We start from the raw sequence: 16,950 nt of genomic DNA on the forward strand, positions 1-16,950 counted from the left end.
CAGAGTAAAAACTTAGGGTTAGGATGGCCTTTGTTGCTGGTATGTCTTTTGCATAAGAATCTGATGAATAATTATTTTAAATACATTTATAAGTGGTGGTAATGTCTGGATGATATTTTGTTTCAAAAGAATTGACTATAGCCTTAGTAGTTTCAATATCAAGCTGAGAGACTGTGAGGGGTCTGTTAAAATCACACTTAAATAGGGCTGCTAGATTCAGCAAAGAAAAATACAAGATAACCAGTTAAATTTGAATTTCAGATAAACAACAAATAACGTTTTAGTATAAGTACGTTCCAGTGGAAATCCTGTATTTTATCTAACAATGTACATTTAAATAGCCAACGGTTCTATCAGTGAAATAACTTGGTTGGGTTTATTGTGAATGTGAATGATTAATGTTAAGATGCCACAGGGACTTCCCTTGTGGTCCAGTGGTAAAGAATCTGCCTTCCAATGCAGGGGACGCAGGTTCGATCCCTGATCGGGGAGCTAAGTGCCCCCCACATGCTGCAGGGCAACTAAACCCACGCACCACAACTACTGAGCTCGTGAGCCTGAACAAGAGATCTCGTGTGCTGCAACTAAGACCCGACACAGCCAAAAAATAAAAAAAAATTTTAAAAAGATGCCACAAAGGTTAAGAGTTAGAAATTCTTGTTTGCTGGTTGATGACATAATACAACAGACTGTTTTAATCTGACTAAAATCTCTCTACTGAGAAAGGTATGAGTAATGAGATTCTGGCCTGGAGCAGAAAGAAGACACCTGTCATTGTGCTTCTTCCCTGACCCTGACCATCTGGAAGAGCGCTGAGGAGCTCAGATTCAAATGCATTTCCCCCCAGCACAAAGTCAAATCAAACCACTGATAGTACTTGAAGCCTTCAACTTATTTATCCCAGATCTTTCCAAGGATGTCTTAGTCAGCTTGGGCTGCTATAACAGAACATCATAGACTGGGTGGCTTAAATGACAGAAATTTCTTCCTCACAGTTCTGGAGGCTGGGAAGGCCAAGGTCAAATTGCTGGATGATTCATTTCCTGGTGAGGGGCTTTTTCTGGTTAGCACACAGATGCCTTCTTTCTGTATCCTCACATGGCAGAGAGAGAGACAGATCATCTCTCTTATGTCTCTTTTTATTTATAAAGGCACTAATCCCATTCATGAGGGCTCCACCCTCCTGACCTAATTACCTCCCAAAGACCCTACCTCCAAATACTGTCACATTGGAGATGAGGATTTCAACATATAAATTTTGGAAGAATGCAAACATTCAGTCCATGGCAATAGAGATTTGAATAAAACTACGAGTGTATATCTAGAAAGATCTTGGATGTTACAAAACATCATTTCTGATAGTTGAGTGAATTATGGGTAGACACACTTAGGCATCCTCCCCAGGTGGAAGAAAAGGGTGTGCTTCTCTGAAATCTGGTTAAATTCTCCACAGACAGGTTTTATTTTAAGAAACTAATAAAAGTAATATGATTCTACCTTTCAGAGCTGTTTATTACTTGGATTTTCAGTTTGGGTGATTGCACTCTAGTAAATTAGCTGACTGAGAGTCCAAAGATTATATCTGCATCCAGACAGTCCATTCATCATGCTTAGCATTTGGACTTTAACTCAGCTTTCCCACATATTTGCCAAAATGCCACCAAAGTGTTCACAGAAAGCTCCCTGTTTTGATCTACCTAATGCCTTAAATATTATCTATCAGTGGCTCTAGGTTTAGGTTTATTGGAATATTTTAATAACCCACCAATATCTTTATCTGAAAGCGTCATATAACCACTTTCTTAGTTCATAAATACTTATTGATTTTAATTTTGCACCAAAAAGGGAATGGACTTCAGTAGTTCAATATGTACTTACTCAAGAAAGCAATGCAAAGTGGTGGTATCATCAAGGTATAATCATGTAGGAATGAAAAAAACCTTTAAATATTACCCAATATTTAGTTGTATGGCCAATACAAAGTTCAAATTATATGTGTAACCCACATCTTCAGGGTCTCCATATCATTTTGCAAATAGGCAAGTTATTCAGTCAGATTATCCAATTTTGGAAAAGCATAATTTAAATTTTAATTGATGAAACTACCAAAATGTGATAAGCTGAGATCCCCCCAAAAATCCAATTACATAAAATTCAGGTTTGCATGATTGGAAGGTGAATAAAACTCCAGGCCAAAAGAGCACAGCTAATTGTCTGGGAGGTCCAGATGGGGATGTGGGATCCAAGTCTACCCCAAAGCCATCTGTGGTGCGCCACCACCTGCTGACCTAGTCCTTTTTGACCACCTGGTCCCTAGATGTGCTGTGTCTCACTGGGCAGTAAGTAATCCCTGTAATTCTAGGCAATTGGTGCTCTTTTAGGCTCACATATCCAGAAGTATTGAGCCTGAATAAAATGGTTATAGAGACCCACCCTCTGTCTCCCTAGGTGTGGACACAGGGCTGCCTGCCCTTTCTGTACCAATTTGTCTTTTTTGTTTTTTGGCCGTGCCATGTGGCTTGCGGGATCTTAGTTCCCTGACCAGGGACTGAACCCGTGCCGTCATCGGTGAAAGCACGGGGTCCTAACCGCTGGACCACCAGGGAATTACCACCAATTTGCTTTTTAAAATATGATACTAAGTATGGTAATTATTTCACTACATAAGTAAGTTAAAACATGCTGTACATCTTAACTTTATGCAGTGAGGTATGTCAATTATATCTCAATAAAACTGGAATAAAATCGAAGAAATTTAAAAATAAATAAAATAAAATATGACATTAAGATAGTCAAATGCTATTTTTCCAAAAGTAATTTTAACTTTGGATTTTCTTTTTTGCTTTCTATTCTTTGCGGGGATGCTCGGACATAATGAATTGGTCTCAGGAGTTTCCTCCATGGACAGTTCTTGGTCTCCATCTGCTGTGGCCTCTACCTCCCTATCAGAAACTCGACCTTTTTTTACTGCATCGAGCATCTTTTCTCAGACTGATCAAAGTGCCACAGACATAATTTCCCTTGATCAGACAGTACTAATCCCACGGCTAACCATCCCCACTGATGATTATTCTGCCATCAGCCAATTGGCTCAGGAAATTTCACGTTCACCTGCATCTTCAGAAGACAACAGGTTGAGTATCAGCAGTCAAGATACAGTCGGAGACTTAGACGGAACGGATCTCGCCAGCACTCACGCATCCTCTGAGGTACTGGGATTCAGTGGGTATGTTTCCACCCTGGATCATTTCTTGGAGAACATCACTCCTGGCCCAGCTTTGCAGTACATCACCACCAGCGCCATGACCGTCGCCACCAGGGGCCGAGAGCTGGTGGTGTTCTTCAGTCTGCGTGTGGCCAACGTGCCCTTCTCCACTGACCTGTTCAACAAGAGCTCACTGGAGTACCAAGCTCTGGAGCAGCGATTCACACAACTGGTGAGTGGACACCACATACAGCTATCTGTGTATCTCCCTTCATTTTTTTTTTTGCTATTATTTTATAATATAATCCCTGGCTGTCTTGAGCAATGCAAGGTGGAAGAGACAAGCCTCTGAGATAGCTGTTGCCGATGGCATTCAGCTAGAGCGTTGAGATGGATTCAGATCCAATGGGCCACTGCCACCCAGCGTCCTGGGAACAAACTTATTTTTAAGACCTTTTCATTATAGTTCCTCCCGATTTAGTTTTCCCAGGAATAATACATAACCACTCACGGACTGAACTTGGAATTTATAAACAGTATGAGCAGACTTTCCCTAAGTTATAATACAACATGCTGTTTTCCAGCCATCTGAATAAAGGGTTCAAGGCTAGAAAAGTCCAGCACAAGTGAGGCCAAGAGTTCAAGTGTAAGAATTCTTATTTTTTTCAGTTCCCCTTCAATTCTCATAAAACTAAAAAAAAAACTGACTAAATGGCTTAGCATCCCAAGCCCTAACAAAGAAAGTGAGAAGACAATCATGGTGGCATATAACCCTGATTTATGAAACACCCCCCAAACTCACATGTACTAGAAATACATGCACAGTGAAAACTGCTGAACTATGATCCTCTACAGAGTCACGGCTAATGAAATTCAAGTACACAAGGCATAGCACAAAGATTACAGAATTTCTGAAAATAAGAGGAAAAATATTTGTAAGCTTCATATAAGTTAAGTCATTAGCAAATTAAAACCACATAAACACCAATGCGTCAGGTGAACTTTAAAGTAAGACTTTGTGCTATTCCCCCCTCCCCCAAATGAGGTGAGTAGATATTGGGACAATCTCAAGGAACAGAGTCCCAGGGCACCGAACCCAGGTGTATTAACTAGGGTACATGCTGGGCTGCCATAATGAAAAGATCAAGAATACAGTGACTTAAATAGAGTACAAGTGTATTTCTCTTCCACGGGGTGGGTGCGACAGCTCTGCTCTATGACGTCATCCAGGGACTCACAATCCCTTCATCTTATAACTCTGCCAAGCCCAAGGGTGTTTCCTCACTCATGCAGCCAAAGCTGGGTCGCCAGTACATCCCTGTTTCCACTGTGAGAAGGGGAAAGAGAGGAAGCCCAGGGCAAGCAATTTCCTAAGCAAGTGATGCCAAAGTTGCCCACATCTCTTACACTCATATTCCATTGGTGGGAACTGGTCATGTGACCACAGCTTGCTGCAAGGGAGGCTGGGAAATGTGGTCTCTAGCTGGGCAGCCTCTTTCCCGTGAAGAAGAGGAGAATGATTTGGGAGAAGGGAGCAGCTAGTTGTCTGCACACTAGCTGAGGACAGGGAATTCCCACCAGGGGCCAAAGCAATGTTAAGACATAGAGAATGAGCCTAGTCAAAGTAGGTGGGAGAAAACAGGAGAGAGCGGTTCCACACTTTGTATAAAATTTCATTTTATTTTCACAATGACCTTGTGCGGGGGAGGCGGTTACTGGAAGGGGTACCAACATGTGGGTCTGGGTCAGTGTCAAAATTCTGGTGGGGTGGGGACAGGAGCAAAGGAAAAGCAGGTCTGGGCCAAGCCTGGGAGACTGTAGTTTGCATCTGTGCCCTCTCTGGGTTCGTGGGTGTTGGTTCATGAAGGAGAGGGCTCACTTTCAAGGCCGGAAACAAAGCAGACATCGCTGAGTTTCAGACATTTCTGAAAAGTGATCTCAAGGATGGTCGTGGGGACCTCCCTGGTGGTCCAGTGGTTAAGACTCCACGCTTCCACTTCAGGGGGCACAGGTTCCCTGGTTGGGGAACTAAGATCCCACATGTCATGCAGCACAGCCAAAAACAAAAAGGATGGCTGTGGCTTACAAGAGACAGGTGTGGGAACGTGAAGCACAATCCTCTGGGGCATCATTTTGAGATTATTAAATTATAACTTGGGAAAGGTCCTTAGGGAACAACTTTTCTTCTCCCTCACAATTCAGGTGAGAGCACTGAGGTACTACAGTGGTTAAGTGGCTTGATGAGGTCACACCGCTGGCTAGCAACAGTCACAGGACTGACCCCTAGTCTTCTGACAGCCAAGTTCTCTGCTCTTTCCACTTCACCACATTTGTGTTGATATGAAGCATCCTGCACAGACAGACGAGCTGATGTTTCAGCTGTTGTTTATCTCAATACGTCATTTCAAATTGGTTGCTTCCAAATGGATGTCCTATTGACCAGGCATAGGTCAGTCTGCTCCTGGGCTCGGTTTGGAACACGTTTTTATTTACTTGGATTTTTTTTTTTAAATAACTGAACCTGGCATCCCTTCTTGGCTGATAGCATTGACCTGGATTTTTTTTTCAATCCTCTGTTCTCACAATTCATCATGAAGAAAATCACTGCCCATCCATCTCAGTACCCAGGAAAGTGGAAATACGGGACATAATCACTGCAAATAGATCATTAAATAGTGGTGTTCTGGTCTCATGTTCAATCCAAACACCAACATAAAAAAGGAACTGAGGGCTTCCCTGGTGGCGCAGTGGTTGAGATTCCGCCTGCCGATGCAGGGGACACGGGTTCGTGCCCCAGTCCGGGAGGATCCCACATGCCGCAGAGCTGCTGGGCCCGTAAGCCATGGCCGCTGAGCCTGCGCGTCCGGAGCCTGTGCTCCGCAACGGGAGAGGCCACAACAGTGAGAGGCCCGCGTACCGCAAAAAAAAAAAATCAGTGTCAAAAAAGGAACTGAAATTTATGCCTCAGATAATGAAATGTGAGTACAAATGGAATGAGCAGCATCTGAGCACTTAGAACACCGTTAAGAGTAAACCCTCTTTTATTTTTGCAGCTGGTTCCATATCTACGATCCAATCTCACAGGCTTTAAGCAACTTGAAATACTTAACTTCAGAAATGGGAGTGTGATCGTGAATAGCAAAATGAAGTTTGCTAATTCAGTGCCATATAACCTGACCAAGGCTGTGCGAGGGGTCTTGGAGGATTTTCGTTCTGCGGCCGCACAGCAGCTTGATCTGGAAATAGATAGCTACTCTCTCGATGTGGAACCAGGTAAAAGAATCCAACCCAGAAAAGTGTGGGGGTGTTTTGGTTTTGTTTGCTTAAGCATGCAGTTCAACGTTGAGGCCACAAGAATCAGTTTAAAACTGCACTTGACAGAATAACTTTTCAGAAGCTATGAATCAACGTGGTAGAAAGGTAGGGTCCTAAGACATGCAGGTTAAAGTTTTCCTACATCCAAAGAGCAAGTATACCTCTTGCTTCACAATCTGGGCTCTTCAGTTTCCCCACAGAACAAAACTTTTGCTGTGCTTAAGAGATTTTTTTTTTAACATAACCCACACCCAAGCTAATTTATATCTTGCCAGAAGTCAAAAGCACTTTCTCAGTGAACTGCAACCACCTAAGAAACCTTCCAGTCCTCTTCGTAGCACAATTCGGGATGAAACTGAGACAGTTTCCCGAGGAAAGAAAAATAATCATTAGACGGAAACTCAAACTTGGAAGAAAGCCACTTCACCATCACCCAAGAGGAAAATCCTGTCCCTTCCCATTTGTATACCCTAGATCAGCTTCCACGTGTGCAGGTTAAAACAAAGCAGTTAGATGTGAAAAAAACCTTAAAGATACAGGGGCTGAGCCCGAAGCTACAAAATAGCAAACATTTGTTCTGATAATAAAGTATAGTGTATGTACCAATATAACCAGCTATGCCCAAATTGGGAACTGTTTCCACCATCAGCTTCAAAATTCTGTTTTCTAACCAATTGAAGACAATTTTTTAATTCTCTGCATGGCAAGGGGGCAAGGCTCCAAATCTACTGGAAAAGCGACCTTGGAGTCATGTTCAGAACAAACTTCCTAATTGGCTGTGAATTAGTGAGGTGGATAGGTAACATCCTCCCTGGCTTCCTGGGGACTAACAATGAAGGTGTAGGGAAAGGCCTCGGGCAAAATGCAAACAAAAAGGCTCACTTGGGAGACGCTTCCCTTTGATGGAGCAGAGCCTTGAGCAACTTTAAGAAAATTGCCTCCTACCTCAGTAAACAGGATTATTAAAAAGACAGACAGCCTGAAGGCACTGAGCCTGGGAGCGCTTACCTTTGAACACAAGCAGCTAAGCAAGCCCTCCGGACCCCTAAGAAATCAAAGACCTCCTAAATGCTGGTAAGATACCGCCTCTTCCCCTGAAAACTACCAGGGGATCTCTGCCAGTTAAAATCAGACCAATTCTTTTCAGTCAATTGAAAACAGGAACATATATAGGGAGAACTTAGCATAAGAGGGACAAGGGCCCGGCCCCCTCCCGTTTTTCCTCCCCAGGGAGCTGACAGACTACTTAGAGACCCATCCAACAATAGGAGGCAAGTTGAGGCAGGGGAAAACTGGGTGCCTCTTAGATAGAGGGCAGGAAGCTGGTAATGTATTTGCCAGGGATGTGTAAGGGACCCTGGGGATGCTGGAAGGAAACACAGCAGAAAACCATGACCTTGGAGGGCTATGGTCCTGAACATGAATCCTGTGTTCTAATGATGCCAAAAACTCTGCCTCTGTGCACCAGTGTGGAATCGATTCTCAGAGACAGGGCTTTGGGTGAAGTAGAAAAGAATAGTTTTATTGCTTTGCCAGGCAAAGGGGGACGCAGCAGGCTCGTGCCTCTCAAAACTGTGTGGCCCAACCTGGTGGGGGGGGTGGATTTGGTGAGGAGTTTTATAGCAATGGTTCAAGGGCAGGGTTGCTGATAAGGATGGGGTGTGTACAGGGCCTGCATTCCTTTAATCTGGCCTCAGGTGGTCTCTTGATGAGTTTCTCCAGGTTATCAACTGTGATCTTCCCCAGAAGGAAGAATGCTAACATCTTCCATTGGTTGGGGGTTTCAGTTCTGCAGAAGAGCTGAGAGATATTGTTATGTGTATCCCTTGAGGCGGAACCAGGACCCTGCCCCAAGGCTGCACTATTGTTTCTTGACTATTCCTCCCTTATCTCACCATCCCCTCCCTTCCCTGATTAGCATCTGTTTGAACCTGCCCTTTGGAACTCAGGGAAGGTCATGGAGGCTGGAGTGTATTCCCTACAAACAAGAGAGAGGGGCACAGAAAGGCTTCCGTGCCCAGGAGCCCTACAGGGTCCTGTTCAGTTTCACTAACAGCAGGACTCCATCTCCACAACTGGAAAATGGAGGTAGTAAGAGCTGTGAGGATTAACCAACACTTAGCATAACATTCAACACACTGTAGTTGACTAATAAAAGTTAGTGGTTGATATTGTAACATCGTCATTAGCAACTTGACTAATAATCTGTGATCTGAGGAGGGTCCCAGTGGGAACAATGACAGTATCACGACAAGGTATTTGTGTGGAGGTTCAACTGAAATTATTTCACTAATTTCTCACAACCAGTTTGGCTATGTAGCTTTTCCTCTAAGAAGCCAATAGCAATAGAAATGAGATGGTGCTAACGTGGGTTCCAGTCCCTACTGGAGCCAAATTTACACTGATTAATGGTAGAGCAAGGGGGGGGGGGCAGAGAGCGCTGGGCCACCTGGGACATTACCTTACTCTACTTATTTCTTGATACTTGGAGAATTCAGAAAAATCTGAATTTTTAATACGTTGGAACTCATAGAATTACTGAATGACTGGATGGATAGATGGATGAGGTCTGCCAAGAATGGCTGTCGTGAGCCAGCCAGGACGTGAGTAATGCCTAAACGAAAGGGTTGGAGGACAGCAGAATTAGAAAGCCAAATATGGATTTTATAAAAGTTAAAAATAAATAGCAAAGAACTTTATGGATTCCTCTATATAAATCAAAAGGATAAATCTAATATCCAAAAGGGCTCCTAGTTATAGTGAGAAGCCACTGTGCCATCTTCCAACGGACAGGGAGCTGGAGAAGGTGGGAGGAGGCAGGGCTTCCTCCCTCGCAGCTGGTTTAGTTGTTTCACAAAAGGCAAAGGGAAGATTCACCCACGTAGCCAGCAAGCGGCTGATGATGGATTGAACCTTACCATCTTCTACACGGGTAACCCAAGAGTCAGCATTCATCCACCACGGTGATAACCAGCGAACATATGAAAGTCCCCGCCCAAAGGAACTTGCCCTGTGGCCAAGGGTGGTCACCTTACGATGATGCTGGGATCAAAGCTATGCCTTTTCCCTTCAAAGACCTTCTAATGAGCACTTTCTGATATGCTACTCTTAGTTGCAAATTTCTGTGAGTTTGGGAATCACCAGGGAGGGATCCCATAAAGAAGAAAGCACTGAGTTTCCTTTAAATCCCATTTCACTGGAGCCTGAGGCCCGAATAGTACAGAGAAAATATGGGGATAGAGATGAATGTAGCGAATTCTGGTCTCCCTGGCTGATCTCAGGCAGTGAGGAGGCCTGTGGTTGTTGGTGGTATGAGGGCTGGGCTGCTGCTGTCGCCATGAAGACAGCCAGCGTCGTTAAAGAAACAATGACTCAGTGACATTTGTTAAAGATGCCAAGGGAGACTTTATTCCGGGGGCCCATCTTGATGGATGTAGGGACCACGGCAATGGAGTCTCACAGTGGAGGAGAGAGATTGGACTCAGCTCTGGGCACAGCACACGCAAGTGGGAATTTATAGCCAAGAAGCAGAATGGGTCAGTGGGTGGAATATTACTAAGAAGGAACATCAGGGGTGAGAGGGGATTCTGGCTAAAATGACCTAAAAGGATTCTTGCAGAAGCCAGGCCAGGTGATCAGACACCACCTGGGAGAGAACAGAGGATGAGGAACCTGATGAAGGATGGGAGATTCTGGCCAAACCTACTAAACAGCTTTCGTGCTAAAATTGGACAGTGAAGAGACAAACACAGCCCAAGAGTTGAGGCCGAGCTGGAAATTTTAGGCGAGCCTGAGTTAGGGTCTGGTCAAGGAGAAAAGCTTTGTCAGCACCAGAGCCGGAGAGGCAGGACACCAGCCACAAAAGTTTTGGTGGCAGTGGCCCGAGCTACCTTTGGAGGGTGGCGGCTGCCGAAGAGAGGGGTAGCCACCCAAGACAGAGGGGTACTTGGGGACCCACCCAGACACAGACTCACAAATGCTTCACCTTCGTTCTCACACTACTCACAGCCCTTCCCTGTTCACAGCCTGCTACAACCATTGCTTCTGCACAGAGTTCATTAGTTTCTTACTTCTGTGAATCTGCACATCTTATAAAACTTCTTGAAACGTAAAGTGCCGATCATTAAAAAAAAAAAAAAACCACCTGTATACTTAGTGTTTCTAGCCTCAGTTCTCCTGTACAATTTTAGTTTGGGGAAATATGTACAAAATTAGTATTTTGATTATAGAAGAAATGGGTGTCTGGATTTTAAAACAAATTAAGGGAAAATATGCATATGATATTCAGTAGTTTTCTTCTTATTCCTTTCATCTGGAAGATGACAGCTACTTTGCTTCTAGTTTTTCAGCATAACTGGCTGGTCCAGATTTTCTCCTCACGGTGGTGTATTTAAGTGTAAGCTGTCATGGTGACTGACAGGCAAGCTGATTAAAACATCCTCCTAGTACATCCAACCAGTGCACCCAACTGCTCACGCTGCCTCTCAGGTCCCTGGACCCCAAGGACTTCAGCTTCCTAGAGAACAAGGACTCAAATCCCAATACACGCGGCCTCTGGCTCTGTTGCCGGCATGGTCTTTTCTAGTGTCTAAGGCTGGGTGGAGGCTCAGCAGTGCCCATCCCCCAGCATGTAGTAAGAGAGGTCACAGGGTCAGGGCACCGACCATCAAAATGCCAGATAACACCCGAAGGCCATTTTAGCCAATAGAAGAAGCCTTGCTGATTCGGGCTTGTTCATATAAGTATTTGCTTGAACTTACTGGAGAAAACTCTCCTTGAAATAGGATCAGAAAGGGAAATACTGTACATCCGGAATAAATACCTAGCTTGTCTACGGGAGAGAAGCCCAAGAATCTTTCCTTGGAAAATGAGGAATGTGTCCTATCATTTCAACCTTTTCCCAACCAGGATGGCCAAATACAGCAACACTAAGTTACGGGGTGTCTTGCCTCTTTGCACTTTTCTTACCACTTTCTTGGAAGACACAGACTAAAACTAGGGCTACACAACACTAGAGGGTCTCCCGCCTCAGGTACACTGTCCCCCAGCCCGGGAGCCACCAGCCTGCCTCCTCCAAACCCCCAAATGTGAAAAGCATGAACGTCATACGAATAGACAGTGAGCATATGCCACAGTCTTATTTGACTCATTAATAAGTAAATTGTTAGATGATAAATCTGGTTTAAAGAGGATGTGGAAACAGGGATCTTATATAAACAGAGAACAAAAGCAAATGATGAAATCTAAATACAAAACAGAAAATACAATCATTGTATCTTATCCACTTTCTCTACGATAGCTTCTAACTTTATAGAGTTGTAAAATGCCATAATCAATAGTAAATGGTAGGTCAAACCAAGTTACTTCCTTCTAGGAGTCAGCAAAGTGTTTCTTAAAAGGCCAGACAGTGAATATTTTAGGCCTTACGAGACAAAAGGCAAAATTGAGGATATTATGTTGGTGCCTATATAATCATTTGAAAATGTAAAAATCCAGCTGGCCGGCTGTAAAAATGCAGGCATTTAGCCGGGTCGGCCCACAATGATCCCTGTTTACCAGGCAACTTGTCATCCAGTTTTCTCCTTATTTCTAAATGTTGGGGGATTTTTCTTAAACCATCAAAGATTTCCCAGCCTCTTGCTCTCTCCAGCCCTTCTCTTGGCTGTTACAGAAAAGTCAGACAAGTAAATGACAATGCAAAAATGATGTGGGACTCTGTTCATTCATCCCTTCAGGAAGCACTTAGGGACCGTCTGCCTAGAGCCAGGCGCTATTCTAGACCCCGGACCCAAAGGTGGATGGAGCCCATCTCTGCCCCAAGGAGCAAAAGGTCTAACAAGAGAGACAGAAGTATGTACAAAAAAAGTCAGAGACTCTCTAAACACTATAGTCAGGATATGAACAGAAATGTTAGGAAGCACAGAGCAAGGAGCAATTCACTCTCCCCAGGTGAGAGAATGTCACCGCAGCCTTCCTAGACAGACAGCCATAGGGGCTGGGCCTTGTAGAATGGTGGTGGGCCCAGGCAAGGGAGGGTAAGGAGGGGCTATTCCAGAAAGGGCAGGAGGAAAACGCAGACATTTCTGGGAGTGGCGGGGTACTTCTTCCACTGTGAGAGCAGCTTTGGGTACTAAGCAAGGAGTAAAGATGCTCAGAATGGAGGGAAGGGAAAGCCAGGCTGAGGCAGTGTTACCCGAAAACTGGGTTCCCCTCTTGATGGGTGTCGAACCAAAAGACACAAGCAGGCCAAAGAGCTGGAGAAGGAGTCATCATTCTGGCAAGAAGCTCTAAAGAGATCTACATCTCAAAGGGGCAGAGGAAGAATTTACAAGTTTTCTAAACTGGCTGCTCTTGATGCCAAAAACTCAGCCTCTGTGCACCGGTGCCGAGTCAAAAGGGGGTCACAGTGGGTTCATGCCCCTCAAAACTGTGTCCCAACCCGCGAGGATTTGGTGAGGAGTTTTATAGCAATAGTTCAAGGGCAGCGTTGCTGATAAGATTAGGGTGTGTTCAGGGCCTGCATTCCTTTAATCTGGTCTCATGTAGTCGCGGCCTCTCACTGTTGTGGCCTCTGGACGCACAGGCTTAGTGGCCATGGCTCAGAGGCCCAGCCGCTCCGCGGCATGTGGGATCTTCCCAGACCGGTGCACGAACCCGCGTCCCCTGCATTGGCAGGCAGACGCTCAACCAATGCGCCACCAGGGAAGCCGCCATGTACTTTCTTGATAAGCTTCTCTTGTTCCTTTAATCTGGCCTCAGGTGGCCTTCTCTGGAATGAAGAATGCTAACATCTTCCATTTGCTGGGGGGTTTAGTTCTGTGAAGATCTCAAAGATATTGTCATGTGTATCCCTTGAGGGGGAACCAGGACCCTGCCCCAAGGCTGTGCTATTGTTTCTTGACAGCTCCTCCCCTGTCTCTGCATTCCCTCCCTTCCCTGATTAGCAACTGTTCGACTCTGCCCTTTGGAACTCGGGGAAGGTCATGGAGGCTAGAGTCTTCCCTACAAGAAATGGGGGACACAGAAATATTTCCATGCCCAGGAGCCACAAGGGTCCCACTCAGTTTCACTCTAAGGAAAGGGAGGTTGAAGAAAGAAGCCAGTGTAAAGTTTAGTTGAGCTGAGGGGACTGTTAAAGCCCTCTTGGTCAGAGAATGTAGCATTTCTTTTCTTTGCCCCAGTTTTATTATATTTATAGGCAATGCCCGGACAGACCAATTATTTAGTTCCATTTGCAAAATTTGAAACAAAACCCAATCAAGTGCTTTTCTTTTCTTTTGGCCTAATGTCAGGGTGGAAGAGTGGTTTATGGTAGCAATGCCGGGAGGGGGGTTATTATTCCTTTACTACTTTGGGACTAAAGAGAAGAAAGAAGATAGAATCTGAAAACCCTCATGAGATTTCCAGATGAATTTCACCCCACATTCAGATCAGCGTCGTGCCGTCTGGCTGTGTCCTCTAAAGGAGGGTCAGCACTTTGTCAGGCCAGATGGCATCTGCAGAGGCGCAGACAGGTAGGAGAAGCCACACACGCTGTTGGTACTGTGTGCGGTTTGCCTTTCACCTTTTGAAACTCCCTGAATAAATGCATCTGATATAAAAAGTATAAACCAACGTTAGAACTATCTGATTTATCAACTGAAAACAATAAATCACGGCTTGCTCAGTATTCTACTGACACCCGCAGCAACTAGAGTTGTCTTTCATTTAAGCTGCTGTGAATTCTTCAGAAGCATGTAGAGCTTTTATGCCAGTTAGGTGTGCAGGTTGAAGATTTCTAACATGCAAAACTACATATAACTTATCCTGACTTATTCTCTCCTTGAATTCCTAAAATTCCTCCTCAAAAACAGGCAGACTCAAGGCTGGTAAATGGTAAACGTTGAAATTAACTACGGTCTGGCATCCTAGATGCTTCCGGCCAGAATGTGGACCAACAAACTCATTTTCTCTGGAAAGTGCATCATTTGTAAGATTCGCACTTAGTCACCAGCTCTGAGAAGATGGTAAATGTCACTCATCACAATAATGACAATAAAAATGATAACAGCTACTGTTGATTGACACTATTTTTTAATCTTAATAAGTAACTACACAAAGTTATTATTTTCCCCCTATTACACAGTTGGAGAAACTGTTTCCTAAAACTGTGAGTAACTTACCTTTTACTGGTCACAGAGCCACCAAGGGCTGGAGCTGGAATTCAAAGGCAGCTTTGTGTGTTTCCTTCAACTCTACCTACTGCCTCTTTATAAAAAGGAGTCTTATCAGCCCTCCTACTGGGTATACAGAGGCTGTTTAATCTACTTAGAAAAAGTGACAACACACTTCAGTCTAATTAATCCTAGATGAACTGTTAGGTTCTACATTTCACCAAGTGAAATTTCCTACAATATTTTGTCATATTCTAGAATGCCAAAAAAACCAAAAAATCGTTCTCTCAGAAACAAAAGTCCCAAACTTGCAAATGTCCCCTTTCCATGTACTGGTGATTGGCTCTGCTAGGAGTGCCCCTTCCAAGCTGGGGCAGCCACACGAATCCTCTCTCCAGGAGACTCTCCCCAGCTCCCCCATCCCGTCTCCTAGGTCTCTGGCCAGTCTCCTAGGGTTACATTGCTGCTGCCCCGTGCCCCCCGGGGTGCCACCACAGGGATTTTCTGTTAATGTCTGCTTCCATTACCAGCTGGACTGCCACATACCTTTCACCCCTCTCCAGCGTTTCAACCTGTGCCCTCATCTCACACCCGAACCACCCGACGGAGCTTCCTTAAGACACTCCCAGAGCCCTTCATCCAACCCCTTAATGCAAACCCTCCACACAAGCCTGGGACTCAGCCCAGCTGCAGGGTCACTTCCCACAGCCCCTGCTGTCAGCCGTCCCCCTCCACATCCTGGGACACACAGGCCCTAAGATCAGTGCACCCAGAACACCTCAGTTTAGCTGATACAAAAATGACTGAGCGAGAATTCTTCAACCCTCTGTCCACGGTAAGACATGTGTGTTTGCCCTGGAAATGTTACTGAGAGCCTCCTATAAAGAGTTTGTGGTGGTTTTCTTGAGAATGGTGGAGAATTGAAATGAAACCCTAAGTTTCTTCATTGCATGCCCCTTCAAGCCAGACAGAAGGCCCATTAATAACTTACTCAATTCCACAAACGTGGATTAAGCTGCAACCACGTGCATAGTACTATGCTGTGCGTTACGTATCATTGAATAGTTATTCTCACTCTAATCCTACCCTTTGGCAATAAGTCATAAGCAAAATATTTTTGGCCAGTAATAAAATAACAATAAACATGAACTTAAATGTAGATTTTTTTAAGTTCTTTTAATGTAGATTTTTTTTAAGTTCTTTTAATCACTGGATTGCGCAACAGTTCTGGAGCCCGGCTAAAGGTCCGGATGCCTTTGTTCCAGTAGGACACCTAGAATGGGAGATTTCTATTTGAGCTGGAGGAATGTTAGTGATCACCTGCTTTCATTACCCCTTTTTTATAGAAGGGAGAAATGAGACCCAAAGATGCGAACCTGCATTCCCAAGGCCACAGATAATTGCTGAGAACCAGCTCTTCTCGCCCAGGGTGCCTTCCTGGAGGCTTCAGCATTGACAGTAGGGATGAGCAGGTTCACTCCGCGGCAGGTGCGGCCAAGCCCAGAACGTTCTCAGGACTTGGGAAAACAAGCCCGATGGGCCTGTGTGGAAGGTGAGGTTCCCCACACAAACCCCCAGAAGGGCGCCACATTTATTCAATGACTAAGTACTCAGCACCAAGCACTGAATTAAAATGACATTCACGCCTTAAGAAGGGAGCAGTCAGACGACCAGCGCTGCATTAGGATTTCCTGGGCTCTAGACCCTTTGCCTTCATGAATATTAATTTTAAACATTAATATTAATAGAAATCTTTAAAATTATATTTTATGTCTGCGGTGGTATAGAGACAGATATAATGCAGGTTGGATTATATTAATTTTTTTCTTCTGATTTTAAAGGATTTAAAACACGTTCGCGAGCCCCTAAAATTACGGTCGGTGGGCTAGTGCGTCCTGTGCCCTGCAGATTACCATCGATCCGGATGTGTGGGGCTGTCATTCCGTGATGCCCCAAGGAAAGGAATGACACGCCCTCCTCCCCACCAACAAAGCCGGGACCGCAAAGCCTAGGTTGTTCGGGGGTTAGGGGGCCCCAGCTCCCCACTTCTCTCAGACGTGAGGCTGGGTCGCGGCTTCCTCGGAACTCCGGGGCCCTGTCTCTGCCTTTTTGAAATGGGAAAAGATGATCCAGGAGTTTGCACCACCTGCCCCAGCCGGCCAGGCCCGATCTGCCGCGGTGATCACGGCGTCCTAAGGGCTCTATCAGCGGTCCCCCGAAGCTGATTCTGCCACCGCGCCAATTCCAGGCGGACCTCGCCTCCCTCCACCGGTGCGC

At 45.0% G+C, this 16,950-nt stretch overlaps 1 protein-coding gene across 2 annotated transcripts in view; it reads left to right on the top strand.

Annotated features, from left to right (window-relative positions):
* The window catches only part of IMPG1 (interphotoreceptor matrix proteoglycan 1), a 94,433-nt gene that overhangs the window by 64,030 nt on the left and 13,453 nt on the right, over positions 1–16,950 (top strand). For both annotated transcript variants that reach the window (XM_004270100.3, XM_012533128.3), the window contains 2 exons: positions 2,909–3,437; positions 6,259–6,478. In XM_004270100.3, the coding sequence (XP_004270148.1) occupies positions 2,909–3,437; positions 6,259–6,478 (749 nt within the window). The remainder of the gene's footprint in view (positions 1–2,908; positions 3,438–6,258; positions 6,479–16,950) is intronic.

Source organism: Orcinus orca, chromosome 12 (genome assembly GCF_937001465.1).
Source record: "Orcinus orca chromosome 12, mOrcOrc1.1, whole genome shotgun sequence".
Taxonomy (NCBI): domain Eukaryota; kingdom Metazoa; phylum Chordata; class Mammalia; order Artiodactyla; family Delphinidae; genus Orcinus; species Orcinus orca.